Genomic DNA, 18811 nt, shown 5'->3' with positions numbered 1-18811 from the left:
TACACTGATATTGAACAAATTTCATACATTTTGAAATTAAGGTCAATTCAGCGCTTATTTTTGTAACCACTACATTGACAAGTACACAAGTTACCGGAAAATAATTGAGTCATTGAAAGAGTGCTTGTGAGAACCCGAAACCGGACATAAATCCCCATACGTCCTTTCTACGCATTGTGCTACCATAACATCCCATTAAACAGGACGGAAATAAAATTTGTTCATCATAAAGTATGTTTCAGTTATTTTACACAACCAATGAACTTACAAATTCATTCCTGAGGTCAGATTATAACGAATTTGACAGGGGAAAACAACATGGCGAAGTTTCAAATTTGTATGCCTATTGCTGTCATGATTTCGGTTGTGTCATCAAAATCCTTTTCAGGTTGGTATTTCCTTTATCTTTAGGGATGTAATACAGTGAATGTAAAGCACTTTGATTTCGTGAAAACTTTATTTTACCAACTTACCTCTTCAGACATATTTCCGAGTGTATGATTTCGCGCATGCTTATCTAGAAATGACTTAAAATTCATTCGCGAATAATGAGCTTTTAGGGACCCAGACTCTTCAACGAATACTCCGATATCGGTAACCGAATCAACATGGATGCCATCCAGAGTTATTTTCTGGACAAATAATCGCAAAAGATTCAAATTTGCGAGTGACTGTCTTCGCGTATTAACGCGAAAATAAATCCCACGCGAAATGTAAGTGATTTTCAGTATAACATAGTCCGATGAATCCATCACATATATGTCGCATGGTTGTCTTGTTATTAAGTTTCAGAATACAATCATACCATGTATTATCATATAGCATGTCTGTTAAATTGCCTTGAATTCGTACAAAAGACACAACACAATAACACCTTCCATACAAATTTACATTTACTAGATACATTGAATCAAAATGCATCACACAGCTGTGATGCGATGACAGAGGGAATGACGTCAGATCATTATACAGTAATGTTACCATGACGACAGAAGACGGATTTATAGAAATACAGAATTAATTTTTTTTCAAGAGCTGCAAACATTTTGATTTGACGATAAAAGTATTATCATATACGTTTCCAGATCTTTAATTTTCAAAGCTCATCACGGTTTTTTTAAAGCTCGATTTTGTTCATCAATCTCGTATGAATTGGAAACCTATTTAAGATTTCTTAATACATCCTTTGTAACTTTATTTTGTGGAAATAATAGGTCTGTCGGCTACAGTATGTTTACATGGTTAATCTAGGGGAGTAGTTCTGTTCTATAGTCGGTTACAGTATGTTTACATTTAGTATGGTTAATCTAGGGGAGTAGATCTGTTCTCTAGTCGGTTACAGTGTGTTTACATGATTAATCTAGGGGAGTAGATCTGTTCTCTAGTCGGTAACAATGTTTACATTTAGTATGGTTAATCTAGGGGAGTACTAGTAGTTCTGATCTCTAGTCGGTTACAGTCTGTTTACATGGTTAATCTAGGGTAGTAGATCTGTTGTCTAGTCGGTTACACTATCTTTACATGGTTAATCTAGGGGAGTAATTCTGTTCTCCAGTCGGTAACAGTGTTTGAATTTAGTATGATTAATCGACGGAATAGTTCTCTTCTTTAGTCGGTTACAGTATGTTTACATGGTTAATCTAGGTGAATAGTTCTGTTCACTAGTCGGTTACAGTATGTTTACATGATTAATCAAGGGGAGTAGTGCTGTCCACAAGTCGGTTACAGTGTTTACATTTAGTATGGTTAATCAATGGGAGTAGCTCTGTTCTCTAGTCGGTAACAGTGTTTGAATTCAGTATGGTTAATCTATCGGAGTAGTTCAGTTCTCGAGTCGGTTAAGTATGTTTACATTTTAGTATGGTTAATCTACGTGAATAGTTCTGTTCTCTAGTCGGCTACAGAATGTTTACATTTTAGGATGGTTAATCTACTGAGTAGTTCTGTTCTCTAGTCGGTTACAGTATGTTTACATTAAGTATGGTTAATCTAAGGGAAGTAGTTCTGTTCTCTAGTCTGTTACAATATGTTTACATGGTTTATCTAGGGGTGAAGTTCTGTTCTGTAGTCCGTTACAGTATGTTTACATTTAGTATGGTTAATCTAGGAGAGTAGTTCTGTTCTCTAGTCGGCTACTGTATGTTTACATGGTTAATCTAGGGGAGTAGTTCTGTTCTCTAGTCTGTTACAATATGTTTACATGGTTTATCTAGGGGTGAAGTTCTGTTCTGTAGTCCGTTACAGTATGTTTACATAGTTAATCTAGGGGAGTAGTTCTGTTCTCTAGTCGGTGATAGTGTGTTTACATGGTTAATCTACGTGAATAGTTCTGTTCTCTAGTCGTTTACAGTATGTTTACATTTTAGGATGGTTAATCTACTGAGTAGTTCTGTTCTCTAGTCGGCTACAGTATGTTTACATGGTTAATCTAGGTGAATAGTTCTGTTCTCTAGTCGTTTACAGTATGTTTACATTTTAGGATGGTTAATCTACTGAGTAGTTCTGTTCACTAGTCGGTTACAGTATGTTTACATGGTTAATCTAGGGGAGTAGTTCTGTTCTCTAGTCTGTAACAGAGTTTGAATTCACTATGGTTAATCTATGGGAGTAGTTCTGTTCTCGAGTCGGTTAAAATGTGTTTACAATTAGTATGGTTAATAAAGGGGAGCAGTTCTGTTTTCTAGACGGTAACAGTGTGTTTACATGGTTAATCTATGGGAGTAGTTCTGTTCTCGAGTCGGTTACAGTATGTTTACATTTTAGTATGTTAATCTACGGAGTAGTTCCGTTTTCTAGTCGGCTACAGAATGTTTACATGGTTAATCTAGGGGAGTAGATCTGTTCTCTAGTCGGTTACAGTATATTTACATCAAGTATGGTTAATCTAAGGGAGTAGTTCTGTTCTCTAGTCGGTAACAGTGTTTACATTTAGTATGGTTAATCTATGGAGTAGTTCTGTTCTCTAGTCGGCTACTGTATGTTTACATGGTTAATCTTTGGTAGTAGTTCTGTTCTCTAGTCGGTGATAGTGTGTTTACATGGTTAATCTAGGGGAGTAGATCTGTGCTGTAGTCGGTTACAGTATATTTACATTAAGTATGGTTAATCTAAGGGAAGTAGTTCTGTTCTCTAGTCGGTTACAGTATGTTTACATGGTTAATCTAGGGGAGTAGTTCTGTTCTCTAGTCTGTTACAATATGTTTGCATGGTTTATCTAGGGGTGAAGTTCTGTTCTGTAGTCCGTTACAGTATGTTTACATTTAGTATGGTTAATCTATGGAGTAGTTCTGTTCTCTAGTCGGCTACTGTATGTTTACATGGTTAATCTTTGGTAGTAGTTCTGTTCTCTAGTCGGTGATAGTGTGTTTAAATGGTTAATCTACGTGAATAGTTCTGTTCTCTAGTCGTTTACAGTATGTTTACATGGTTAATCTAGGGGAGTAGTTCTGTTCTCTAGTCTGTTACAATATGTTTACATGGTTTATCTAGGGGTGAAGTTCTGTTCTGTAGTCCGTTACAGTATGTTTACATTTAGTATGGTTAATCTAGGGGAGTAGTTCTGTTCTCTAGTCGGCTACTGTATGTTTACATGGTTAATCTAGGGGAGTAGTTCTGTTCTCTAGTCGGTGATAGTGTGTTTACATGGTTAATCTACGTGAATAGTTCTGTTCTCTAGTCGTTTACAGTATGTTTACATTTTAGGATGGTTAATCTACTGAGTAGTTCTGTTCTCTAGTCGGCTACAGTATGTTTACATGGTTTATCTAGGGGAGTATTTCTGATCTCTAGTCGGTAACAGTATGTTTACATTTAGTATGTTTAATCAAGGGGAGCAGTTCTGTTCTCTAGTCGGTAACAGTGTTTACATTTAGTATGTTTAATCAAGGGGAGTATTTCTGATCTCTAGTCGGTTACAGTATGTTTACATTTTAGTATGGTTAATCTAGGGGAGTAGTTCTGTTTTCTATTCGGTTATATTATGTTTACATGGTTAGTCTAGGGGAGTAGATCTGTTCTCTACTCGGTAACAATGTGTTTACATTTAGTATGTTTAATCAAGGGGGGCAGTTCTGTTCTCTAGTCGGTTACAGTGTGTTTACATGATTAATCTAGGGGAGTAGATTTGTTCTCTAGTCGGTTACAGTATGTTTACATGGTTAATCTAGGGGAGTAGATCTGTTGTCTAGTCGGTAACAGTGTGTTTACATGGTTAATCTAGGGGAGTAGATCTGTTCTGTAATCCGTTACAGTATATTTACATTTTGTATGGTTAATCTAGGGGAGTAGTTCAGTTCTCTAGTCGGTTACAGTGTGTTTACATGATAAATCTAGGGGAGTAGTTCTGTTTTCTAGTCGGCTACAGAATGTTTACATGGTTAATCTAGTGGAGTAGATCTGTTCTCTAGTCGGTTACAGTATGTTTACATGGTTAATCTAGGGGAGTAGTTCTGTTCTGTAGTCGGTTACAGTGTGTTTACATTTTAGTATGGTTAATCTACGGAGTAGTTCTGTTCTCTATTTGGCTACAGTGTGTTTACATGGTTAATCTAGTGGAGTAGATCTGTTCTCTAGTCGGTTACAGTATATTTACATCAAGTATGGTTAATCTAAGGGAGTAGTTCTGTTCTCTAGTCGGTAACAGTGTTTACATTTAGTATGGTTAATCTAGGGGAGTAGTTCTGTTCTCTAGTCTGTTACAATATGTTTACATGGTTAATCTTTGGTAGTAGTTCTGTTCTCTAGTCGGTGATAGTGTGTTTAAATGGTTAATCTACGTGAATAGTTCTGCTCTCTAGTCGTTTACAGTATGTTTACATTTTAGGATGGTTAATCTACTGAGTAGTTCTGTTCTCTAGTCGGCTACAGTATGTTTACATGGTTAATCTAGGGGAGTAGTTCTGTTCACTAGTCGGTTACAGTATGTTTACATGGTTAATCTAGGGGAGTAGATCTGTTCTCTAGTCGGTTACAGTATGTTTACATTTAGCATGGTTAATCTAGGGGAGTAGTTCTGTTCTCTAGTCGGTTACAGTGTTTACATTTAGTATGGTTAATCTAGGTGAGTAGTTCTGTTCTCTAGTCGGTTACAGTGTGTTTGCATGATTAATCTAGGGGAGTAGATTTGTTCTCTAGTCGGTTACAGTATGTTTAAATGGTTAATCTAGGGGAGTAGTTCTCTTCTCTAGTCGGTAACAGTGTTTACATTTAGTATGGTTAATCTATGGAGTAGTTCTGTTCTCTAGTCGGCTACTGTATGTTTACATGGTTAATCTTTGGTAGTAGTTCTGTTCTCTAGTCGGTGATAGTGTGTTTAAATGGTTAATCTACGTGAATAGTTCTGTTCTCTAGTCGTTTACAGTATGTATACATTTTAGGATGGTTAATCTACTGAGTAGTTCTGTTCTCTAGTCGGCTACAGTATGTTTACATGGTTAATCTAGGGGAGTAGTTCTGTTCTCTAGTCTGTTACAATATGTTTACATGGTTTATCTAGGGGTGAAGTTCTGTTCTGTAGTACGTTACAGTATGTTTACATTTAGTATGGTTAATCTAGGAGAGTAGTTCTGTTCTCTAGTCGGCTACTGTATGTTTACATAGTTAATCTAGGGGAGTAGTTCTGTTCTCTAGTCGGTGATAGTGTGTTTACATGGTTAATCTACGTGAGTAGTTCTGATCTCTAGTCGGTAACAGTGTTTACATTTAGTATGTTTAATCAAGGGGAGTATTTCTGATCTCTAGTCGGTTACAGTATGTTTACATTTTAGTATGGTTAATCTACGGAGTAGTTCTGTTCACTAGTCGGTTACAATATGTTTACATGATTAATCAAGGGGAGTAGTGCTGTTCTCTAGTCGGTAACAGTGTTTACATTTAGTATGTTTAATCAAGGGAAGCAGTTCTGTTCTCTAGTCGGTAACAGTGTGTTTACATGATAAATCTAGGGGAGTAGTTCTGTTTTCTAGTCGGTTACAGTGTGTTTACATGATTAATCTAGGGGAGTAGATTTGTTCTCTAGTCGGTTACAGTATGTTTACATGGTTAATCTAGGGGAGTAGTTCTCTTCTCTAGTCGGTAACAGTGTTTACATGGTTTATCTAGGGGAGAAGTTCTGTTCTGTAATCCGTTACAGTATATTTACATTTTGTATGGTTAATCTAGGGGAGTAGTTCAGTTCTCTAGTCGGTTACAGTGTGTTTACATGATAAATCTAGGGGAGTAGTTCTGTTCTCTAGTCGGCTACAGTATGTTTACATGGTTAATCTAGGGAAGTAGATCTGTTCTCTAGTCCGTTACAGTGTGTTTACATGGTTAATCTCGGGAAGTAGATCTGTTCTCTAGTCGGTTACAGTATTTTTACATTTAGTATGATAAATCTAGGGGAGTATTTCTGATATCTAGTCGGTTACAATATGTTTACATTTAGTATGATTAATCTAGGGGAGTAGATCTGTTTTCTAGTTGGTTACAGTATGTTTACATGGTTAATCTAGGGGAGTAGTTCTGTTCTCTAGTCGGCTATAGTATGTTTACATTTAGTATGGTTAATCTATGGGAGTAGATCTGTTCTCTAGTCGGTAACAGTGTTTACTGCTATATGAAACAATTTAAACATGTACAAAAACGCTCTATTGATACATACACCGATGACTCCAGTACGAATCCACATTATTTATACAAACACCGATGACCATGATGAAACCATTTGATCATACACTGTTGACTGTTGTTTGAAACTATTAAACCATATACAGACACCCGATAAATGCCCTATTAAACCATTTAACCATATACAGAAAAACACTTTTGTACATTCACTGATAACTGTTGTATTAAACCATTTAATCATGTAGAGACACGCACTATCTATACATACACCGATGATTGTTATATGAAACCATTCCTGAAGGAGATGAAACAGCTATATGAAGCAGTTTAATTCATTATTTGTATTAAAAGTCGTTATTAACTTCCGGGACTTTGGATAATATTTGGATTCAAAAGTACCCAAACACAATTAACAGTCGAATTAAAAAAGTATCTTATAACAAGTAACCGCAAAAGTTCTGCAACATTATATATTTACTGTCATATGTGCACACTGTCTACAGGCAAAAAACAGTAATAGGTACTAAGCCGGCATCAATAAAGGCAATATTGTTTTTTGATCTACCGTATATATTTCCGTGAACACTAATTATCAGTAGAACCAGGCTGTCGCAGGTCAAAAATAAACCAAAGCAATCGGATCGATACACAAGAAACCCACACTTACATCTCAGTACACAGAAAATCCTAACAAACAGCTCAGTCCACAAGAAACCCCGACAAACAGCTCAATACATCAAAAAAACCAACAAACAGCTCAATACACCAGAAACCCCAACAAACAGCTCAAAACACAAGAAACCCCAACAAATAGCTTTATACACAAGAAACCACAACAAACAGCTCAAAACACAAGAAACCCCAACAAACAGCTCAATACACAAAAAAAAAAAAACCAACAAACAGCTCAATACACAAGAAACCTCAACAAACAGATCAATACACACAAAAAACCCAACAAACAGTTCAATACACAAACAATTCGAACAACAGATCAAGACAAAAGAAACCCCAACAAACAGCTCAATATGCAAGAAACCCTGACAAACAGCTCAATACACAAAAAACCTGAACAAATAGCTCAATACACAATGAACCCCAACAAACAGCTCAATACACAAGAAACCAAAACAAACAGCTCAATACCCAAGAAACCTCAACAAACAGCTCACTACACAAGAAACACTTACAAACAGCTCAATACACACGAAACCAAAACAAACAGCTCAATACACAAGAAACCCTTACAAACAGCTCTATACACAAGAAACCCCAGCAAACAGCTCAATACAATAGAAACCCAAACAAACAGCCAAATACACACAAAAACCCCAACAAACCGTTCAATCAACAAACAACCCCAACAAACAGCTCAATACGCAAGAAACCCCAGCAAACAGCTCAATACCACAAGAAACCCTTACAAACAGCTCAATACACAAGGAACCCCTAAAACAGCTCAATACACAGGAAATCCCAACAAACAGCCCAATACACACAAAAAACCCAACAAACATTTCAATACACAAACAACCCCAACAACAGATCAATACAAAAGAAACCAAAACAAACAGCTCAAAACACAAGAAAACCCAACAAACAGCTCAAAACACAAGAAACCCCAAGAACCAGCTCAATACCCAAAAAACCCAAACAAACTGTTCAATACACAAGAAACCCCAACAAACAGCTCAATACATCAAAGAAAACCCAACAAACAGCTCAAAACACAAGAAACCCCAACAAACAGCTTTATACACAAGAAACCACAACAAACACCTCAATACACAAGAAACCCCAACAAACAGCTCAATACATCAAAGAAAACCCAACAAACAGCTCAAAACACAAGAAACCCCAACAAACCGCTTTATACACAAGAAACCACAACAAACAGTTCAATACACAAGAAACCCCAACAAACAGCTCAATACACAAAAAAAAAAAAAAAAAACCCAACAAACAGCTCAATACACAAGAAACCCCAACAAACAGATCAATACCCAAGAAACACCCAAATACAGCTCAATACACAGGAAATCCAAACAAACCGCCTAATACACACAAAAAACCCAACAACCATTTCAATACACAAACAACCCCAACAACAGATCAATACAAAAGAAACCCCAACAAACAACCCAATATGAAAGAAACCCCAACAAACAGCTCCATACACAAAGAACCTGAACAAACAGCACAATACACAAGAAAACCTTACAAACAGCTCAATACACAAGAAACCACAACAAACAGCCCGATACATACAAAAAACCCAACAACCATTTCAATACACAAACAACCCCAACAACAGATCAATACAAAAGAAACCCCAACAAACAACCCAATATGAAAGAAACCCCAACAAACAGCTCCATACACAAAAAACCTGAACAAACATATCAATACCCAAGAAACACCCAAATACAGCTCAATACACAGGAAATCCCAACAAACCGCCCAATACACACAAAAAACCCAACAACCATTTCAATACACAAACAACCCCAACAACAGATCAATACAAAAGAAACCCCAACAAACAACCCAATATGAAAGAAACCCCAACAAACAGCTCCATACACAAAAAACCTCAACAAACATCTCACTACACAAGAAACCCTTACAAACAGCTCAATACACAAGAAACCAAAACAAACAGCTCAATACACAAGAAACCCTTTTCAAGAAGATCAATATACACATAACCCATACAACAGATCAAAATACAAGAAACCCTAACAAACAGCTCAATATACAAGAAACCCAACAAACAGCTCAATACACATGAAACTCCAGCAAACAGCTCCATACACAAGAAACCCCAACACACAGCTCAGTATATAAGAAACCCCAACAAACAGCTCAATACACAAGAAACCACAACAATCAGCTCCATACACAATGAACCCCAACAAACAGCTCAATAAACAAACAACCCCAACAAACAGCTCAATATACAAGAAACCCCAATAAACAGCTCAATACACAAGAAACCCTTACAAACAGCTCTATACAAAAGGAACCCAAAAAAACAGCTCAATACATACAAAATCCCAACAAACAGATCTATATAAAAGGAACCCAAAAAAAAACAGCTCAATACATACAAAATCCCAACAAACAGCTATATACAAAAGGAACCAAAAAAAACAGCTCAATACATACAAAATCCCAACAAACAGTTCAATACACACAAAAAACCCAACAAATAGTTCAATACATAACAACCCCTAAAACAGATCAATACAAAAGAAACCAAAACAAACAGCTCTAAACACAGAATCCCCAAGCACCAGCTCAATTCACAAGAAACCCCAACAACAGATCAATACACAAACAATCCGAAGAAACAGCCCAATACACAAGAAACCCAAAACAACAGAACAATTCAAAAGAAACTCCAACAAACAGCTCAATACAGAAGAAACCCCAACAAACAACTCAATACACAAACAAACCCAACTAACAGCTCAATACACAACAAACCCCAGCAAACCGCTCCATACACAATGAACCCCAACAAACAGCTCAATACACAAGAAACCAAAACAAACAGCTCAATACCCAAACAGAATACACAAGAAACAACAAACAGCTCAATACACAAGAAAACCCTTACAAACAGCTTCAATACACAAAACCCTACAAACCCTCAATACACAACAAACCCCAGCAAACCGCTCCATACACAATGAACCCCAACAAACAGCCCAATACACAAGAAACCAAAACAAACAGCTCAATACACAAGAAACCAAAACAAACAGACAAATACAAACAAAAAGCCCAACAAAAAGTTCAATAAACAAAAAACCCCAACAAACAGCTCAATACGCAAGAAACCCCAGCAAACAGCCCAATACACAATGAACCCCAAAAAACAGCCCAATACACAGGAAACCAAAACAAACAGCTCAATACAAAAGAAACCTTTACCAACAGCTCTATACACAATGAACCCCAACAAACAGCCCAATACACAAACAACCCCAACAAACAGCCCAATACAAAAACAACCCCAACAAACAGCTCAATACACAGGAAACCCTTACAAACAGCTCTATACACAAGAAACCCCAACAAACAGCCCAATACACAAACAACCCCAACAAACAGCCCAACACACAAACAACCCCAACAACAGACCAATACAAAAGAAACCAAATCAAACAGCTCAAAACACAAGAAACCCCAACAATCAGCTCAATATATAAGAAACCCTAACAAACAGCTCAATACACATTGAACCCCAACAAACAGCTCAATACACAAGAAACCCCAGCAAACAGCTCCATACACAATAAACCCCAACAAACAGCCCAATACACAGGAAACCAAAACAAACAGCTCTATCAACAAGAAACCCCAACAAACAGCTCAATACACAGGAAACCCTTACAAACAGCTCGATACGCAAGAAACCCCAGTAAACAGCTCAATACCAAAAGAAACCCTTACAAACAGCTCAATACACAAGAAACCCCAACAAACAGCTCAATACACAGGATATCCCAACAAACAGCCCAATACACAGGAAACCAAAAGAAACAGATCAAATAAACAAGAAACCCCAACAAACAGATTTATACACAAGAAACCACAAAAACAGCTCAATACAAAGGAAATCCAAACAAACATTTCAATACACAAACAACCCCAACAAACAGCTCAAAACACAAGAAACCCCAAATAACATCTCTATCCACAAGAAACCCCAACAAACAGCCCAATACACAGGAAACCCTTACAAACAGCCCAATACACAGGAAACCCTTACAAACAGCCCAATACACAGGAACCCCAACAAACAGCCCAATACACAGGAAACCAAACCAAACAGCCCAATACACAAGGAACCCCAACAAACAGATCAATACACAGGAAATCCCAACAAACAGCCCAATACACACAAAAACCCAACAAATACTTCAATACCCAACAACCCCAAAAACAGATCAATACAAAGAAACCAAAACAAACAGCTCTAAACACAAGAAACCCCAAAAACCAGCTCAATTCACAAGAAACCCCAACAACAGATCAATACAAAAGAAACCAAAACAAACAGCTCAATATATAAGAAACCCTAACAAACAGCTCAATACACAATGAACCCCAACAAACAGCTCAATACAAACTCAAAATCCAACAAAGAGATCAATTCACAAATAACCCATACAACAGATCAGTATACAAGAAACCCTAATAAACAGCTCAATACACAAGAAACCCGTACAAACAGCTCAATACACAAGAAACCCTAACAAACAGCCAAATACAAACAAAAGGCCCAACAAACAGTTCAATAAACAAAAAACCCCAACAAACAGCTAAATACGCAAAAAAAACCCTTAGCAAACAGCTCAATACCAAAAGAAACCCTTACAAACAGCTCAATACACAAGAAACCCCAACAATTAGCTCAATACACAGGAAATCCCAACAAACAGCCCAATACACAAAAAAAACCTAACAAACATTTCAATACACAAACAACCCCAACAACAGATCAATACAAAAGAAACCAAAACAAACAGTTCAATTTACAAGAAACCAAAACAAACAGCTCAATACACAAGCAACCCAAACAAAAAGCTCTCTCCACAAGAAACCCCCAAAAAACAGCTCAATACACAAGAAATCCTAACAAACAGCCCAATACACACAAAAAAAACCCAGCACACAGTTCAATACACAAGAAACCCCAACAAACAGCTCTATACACAATGAACACCAACAAACAGCTTAATACACAAGAAACCCTAACAAGATGATCAATACACAAATAAACCATACAACAGATCAGTATACAAGAAACCCTAATAAACAGCTCAATACACAAAAAACCCAACAAACCGCTCAATACACAAGAAACCCCAACAAACAGTTCAATACACAAGAAACCCCAACAAACAGCTCAATACACAAGAAACCCCAACAAACAGCTCAATACACAGGAAATTCCAACAAACAGCCCAATACAAAGGAAATCCAAACAAACATTTCAATACACAAACAACCCCAACAAACAGCTCAATACACAAACAAACCCAACTAACAGCTCAATACACAAGAAACCCCAGCAAACCGCTCCATACACAATGAACCCCAACAAACAGCTCAATACACATGAAACCAAAACAAACAGCTCAATACCCAAGAAACCTCAACAAACAGCTCACTACACAAGAAAACCCTTACAAACAGCTCAATACACCAGAAACCAAAACAAACAGCTCAATACACAAGAAACCCTTTTCAAGAAGATCAATATACACATAACCCATACAACAGATCAAAATACAAGAAACCCTAACAAACAGCTCAATACACAAAAAACCCAACAAACAGCTCAATACACCAATGAACCCCAACAAACAGCTCAATACACATGAAACTCCAACAAACAGCTCCATACACAAGAAACCCCAACAAACAGCTCAGTATATAAGAAACCCCAACAAACAGCTCAATACACAAGAAACCACAACAAAAAGCTCAGTATATAAGAAACCCCAACAAACAGCTCAACACACAAGAAACCACAACAAACAGCTCCATACACAATGAACTCCAACAAACAGCTCAATACACAAGAAACCTTAACAAACAGCTCAATACACAAGAAACTCCAACAAACAGCCCAATACACAAAAAAACCCAACAAACAGCCCAATACCCAAGAAAAACCAACAAACAGTTCAATACACAAGAAACCCCAACAATAAGTTCAATACGCAAGAAACCCCAACAAATAGCTCAATACACAAGAAACCCAACAAACAGCCCAATACATGAGAAACCCCAACAAACAGCTCAATACACAGGAAACCCCAAGAAACAGCCCAATACAGAAGAAACCCCAACAAATAGCTCAATACACAAGAAACCCAAAACAACAGCACAATTCAAAAGAAACTCCAACAAACAGCTCCATACAGAAGAAACCCGAACAAACAACTCAATACACACAAACAAAACAACAAACAAATCAATACACAAAAAACCAACAAGCAGCTCTATACAAAAGAAACCCCACCAAACAGCTCAATACACAAGAAACCCCAAAAAACAGTTCAATACACAAGAAATCCCAACAAACAGCCCGATACATACAAAAAAAACTAACAAACAGTTCAATAAACAAACAACCCCAACAAACAGCTCAATACGCAAGAATCCTCAACGAACAGCTCAATACACAAGAAACCCAACAAACAGCCCAATACATCAGAAACCCCAACAAACCGCTCAATACACAGGAAACCCCAACAAATAGCTCAATACACAAGAAACCCAAAACAACAGCACAATTCAAAAGAAACTCCAACAAACAGCTCCATACAGAAGAAACCCGAACAAACAACTCAATACACACAAACAAAACAACAAACAAATCAATACACAAAAAACCAACAAGCAGCTCTATACAAAAGAAACCCCAACAAACAGCTCAATACACAAACAAACCCAACTAACAGCTCAATACAGAAGAAACCCCAGCAAACCGCTCCATACACAATGAACCCCAGCAAACAGCTCAATACACAGGAAACCAAAACAAACAGCTCAATACCCAAGAAACCTCAACAAACAGCTCACTACACAAAAAACCCTTACAAACAGCTCAATACACAAGAAACCAAAACAAACAGCTCAATACACAAGAAACCCTTTTCAAGAAGATCAATATACACATAACCCATACAACAGATCAATATAAAAGAAACCCTGACAAACAGCTCAATACACAAAAAAAACCCAACAAACAGCTCAATACATAAAAAAACCCAACAAACAGCTCAATACACAAGAAACCCCAACAAACAGCTCAATACACATGAAACTCCAACAAACAGCTCAATACACAAGAAACCCCAATAAACAGCTCAATACACAATGAACCCCAAGAAACAGCTCAATACAAACTCAAAAACCAACAGAGAGATAAATACACAAATAACCCATACAACAGATCAATATAAAAGAAACCCTGACAAACAGCTCAATACACAAAAAACCCAACAAACAGCTCAATACACAAAAAAAACCCCAAAAAAACACCTCAATACAAAGGAAATCCAAACAAACAGCCCAATACACAAACAACCCCAACAAACAGCTCAATATACAAGAAACCCCAATAAACAGCTCTATACACAAGGAACCCAAAAAAACAGCTCAATACATACAAAATCCCAACAAACAGCTCAATACACACCAAAAACCCAACAAATAGTTCAATATATAACAACCCCAAAAACAGGTCAATACAAAAGAAACCAAAACAAACAGCTCTAAACACAGAATCCCCAAGCACCAGCTCAATTCACAAGAAACCCCAACAAACAGCTCTATATACAAGGAACCCCAACAAACAGCTCAAAACACAAACAAAGCCAACTAACAGCTCAATACACAACAAACCCCAGCAAACAGCTCCATACACAAGAAACCCCAACAAACAGCTCAATACACAAGAAATCCCAACAAACAGCCCAATACACACAAAAAAAAACCAGCAAACAGTTCAATACACAAGAAACCCCAACAAACAGCTCTATACACAATGAACCCCAACAAACAGCTCAATATACAAGAAACCCTAACAAACAGCTTAATACACAAGAAACCCTAACAAGAAGATCAATACACAAATAAACAATACAACAGATCAATGTACAAGAAACCCTAATAAACAGCTCAATACACAAAAAACCCAAACAAGCAGCTCAATACACAAGAAACCCCAACAAACAGCTCAATACACAAGAAACCCCAACAAACAGCTCAATACACCAGAAACCCCAACAAACAGTTCAATAAACAAACAACCCCAACAAACAGCTCAATACACAAGAAACCCCACCAAACAGCTCAATACACAAAAAAACCCAACAAACAGCTTAATACACAAGAAACCCCAACAAACAGCTCTATACACAATGAACCCCAACAAACAGCTCAATACACAAGAAACTCCAGCAAACAGCTCAATACACAAGAAACCCCAACAAACAGCTCAATACACAATGAACCCCAACAAACAGCTCAATACACAATGAACCCCAACAAACAGCTCAATACACACTCAAAAACCAACAAACAGATAAATACACACAAAAAAACCAACAAACAGCTCTATACACAAGAAACCCCAACAAACAGCTCAATAATCAACAAACCCCAACAAGCAGTTCAATACACAAGAAACCCCACCAAACAGCTCAATACACAAGAAACCCCAACAAACAGCTCATTACACAAGAAACCCCAACAAATAGCTCAATACACAAAAAACCCAACAACCAGCTCCATACACAAGAACCCCAACAAACAGCTCAATACACAAGAAACCCCAACAAATAGCTCAATACACAAAAAACCCAACAACCAGCTCCATACACAAGAACCCCAACAAACAGCTCAATACACAAGAAACTCTAGCAAACAGCTCAATACACAAAAAACCCCAACAAACAGCTCAATACACAAGAAACCCTTACAAACAGCTCAAAACACAAGAAACCACAACAAACAGCTCAATACACAATAAACCTTAACAAACAGCTCCATACACAAGAAACCCCAACAAAGAGCTCAATACACAAGAAACCCGAACAAACATCTCAATACACACAAAAAATCCAACAAACAGATCAATACACAAGAAATCCCAACAAACAGCTCAATTCACAAGAAACCCCTACAAACAGCTCAATACACAAGAAACCCCAACAAACAGCTCAATACACAAGAAACCCCTACAAACAGCTCAATACACTCAAAAAACCCAACAAACAGTTCAATACATAAGAAACCGCAACAAACAGCTCAATACACACTCAAAAACCAACAAACAGATAAATACACAAATAACCCAACAAACAGTTCAATACATAAGAAACCGCAACAAACAGCTCAATACACACTCAAAAACCAACAAACAGATAAATACACAAATAACCCAACAAACAGCTCAATACACAAGAAACCCCAACAAACAGCTTAATACACAAGAAACCCCAACAAACAGCTCAATACACAAGAAACTCCAGCAAACAGCTCCATACACAAGAAACCCCACCAAACAGCTCAATAAACAAGAAACCCAAAAAAACAGTTCAATACACAAGAAATCCCAACAAACAGCCCGATACATACAAAAAAACCCAACAAAAAGTTCAATAAACAAACAACCCCAACAAACAGTTCAATTAACAAACAACCCAAACAAACAGCTGAATACACAAGAAACCCCAACAACAGATCAATACAAAAGAATCCAAAACAAACAGCTTAAAACACAAGAAACCCAAACAAACAGCTCAAAACACAAGAAACCCCAACAAACAGCTCAAAACACAAGAAACCCCAAGAAACAGCTCAAAACACAAGAAACCCCAACAACAGATCAATACAAAAGAATCCAAAACAAACAGCTTAAAACACAAGAAACCCAAACAAACAGCTCAATACACAAGAAACCCCAGCAAACAGCTCTATACACAATGAACCCCAACAAACAGCTCAATATACAAGAAACCCTAACAAACAGCGTAATACACAAGAAACCCTAACAAGAAGATCAATACACACATAGCCCATACAACAGATCAATATAGAAGAAACCCTAACAAACAGCTCAATACACAAAAAACCCAACAAACAGCTCAATACACAAGAAACCCCACCAAACAGCTCAATACACAAGAAACCCCAACAAACAGCTCAATACACAAGAAACCCCAACAAATAGCTCAATACACAAAAAACCCAACAAACAGCTCCATACACAAGAAACCCCAACAAACAGCTCAATACACAAGAAACTCTAGCAAACAGCTCAATACACAAAAAACCCCAACAAACAGCTCAATACACAAGAAACCCTTACAAACAGCTCAAAACACAGGAAACTACAACAAACAGCTCAATACACAATAAACCTTAACAAACAGCTCCATACACAAGAAACCCCAACAAAGAGCTCAATACACAAGAAACCACAACAAACAGCTCAATACACAAGAAACCCGAACAAACATCTCAATACACACAAAAAATCCAACAAAAAGATCAATACACAAGAAATCCCAACAAACAGCTCAATTCACAAGAAACCCCTACAAACAGCTCAATACACAAGAAACCCCAACAAACAGCTCAATACACAAGAAACCCCTACAAACAGCTCAATACACTCAAAAAACCCAACAAACAGCTCAATACACACTCAAAAACCAACAAACAGATAAATACACAAATAACCCAACAAACAGCTCAATACACAAGAAACCCCAACAAACAGCTTAATACACAAGAAACCCCAACAAACAGCTCAATACACAAGAAACTCCAGCAAACAGCTCCATACACAAGAAACCCCACCAAACAGCTCAATACACAAGAAACCCAAAAAAACAGTTCAATACACAAGAAATCCCAACAAACAGCCCGATACATACAAAAAAACCCAACAAACAGTTCAATAAACAAACAACCCCAACAAACAGTTCAATTAACAAACAACCCAAACAAACAGCTGAATACACAAGAAACCCCAACAACAGATCAATACAAAAGAATCCAAAACAAACAGCTTAAAACACAAGAAACCCAAACAAACAGCTCAATACACAAGAAACCCCAACAAACAGCTCAAAACACAAGAAACCCCAAGAAACAGCTCAAAACACAAGAAACCCCAACAACAGATCAATACAAAAGAATCCAAAACAAACAGCTTAAAACACAAGAAACCCAAACAAACAGCTCAATACACAAGAAACCCCAGCAAACAGCTCTATACACAATGAACCCCAACAAACAGCTCAATATACAAGAAACCCTAACAAACAGCGTAATACACAAGAAACCCTAACAAGAAGATCAATACACACATAGCCCATACAACAGATCAATATACAAGAAACCCTAACAAACAGCTCAATACACAAAAAACCCAACAAACAGCTCAATACACAAGAAACCCCAACAAACAGCTTAATACACAAGAAACCCCAACAAACAGCTCAATACACAAGAAACTCCAGCAAACAGCTCCATACACAAGAAACCCCACCAAACAGCTCAATACACAAGAAACCCCAAAAAACAGTTCAATACACAAGAAATCCCAACAAACAGCCCGATACATACAAAAAAACCCAACAAACAGTTCAATAAACAAACAACCCCA

The 18811-nt window shown here is 37.3% G+C and overlaps 1 protein-coding gene across 3 annotated transcripts in view; it reads left to right on the top strand.

The window, feature by feature from the left end:
• The first annotated feature begins 328 nt into the window (after nucleotides 1–328).
• Nucleotides 329–18811, top strand: part of LOC132555176 (scavenger receptor cysteine-rich type 1 protein M160-like) — a 32799-nt gene continuing 14316 nt past the window's right edge. For all 3 annotated transcript variants that reach the window (XM_060219529.1, XM_060219530.1, XM_060219528.1), the window contains exon 1: nucleotides 329–388. In XM_060219529.1, the coding sequence (XP_060075512.1) occupies nucleotides 340–388 (49 nt within the window). In that variant the 5' untranslated portion in view covers nucleotides 329–339. The remainder of the gene's footprint in view (nucleotides 389–18811) is intronic.

Source organism: Ylistrum balloti, unplaced genomic scaffold (assembly GCF_031769215.1).
Source record: "Ylistrum balloti isolate Yb309-2 unplaced genomic scaffold, AGI_CSIRO_Ybal_v1 Utg370458, whole genome shotgun sequence".
NCBI lineage: Eukaryota > Metazoa > Mollusca > Bivalvia > Pectinida > Pectinidae > Ylistrum > Ylistrum balloti.
The sequence above is the reverse complement of the archived record's forward strand: the minus strand, read 5'-3'. Positions and strand labels throughout refer to the sequence as shown.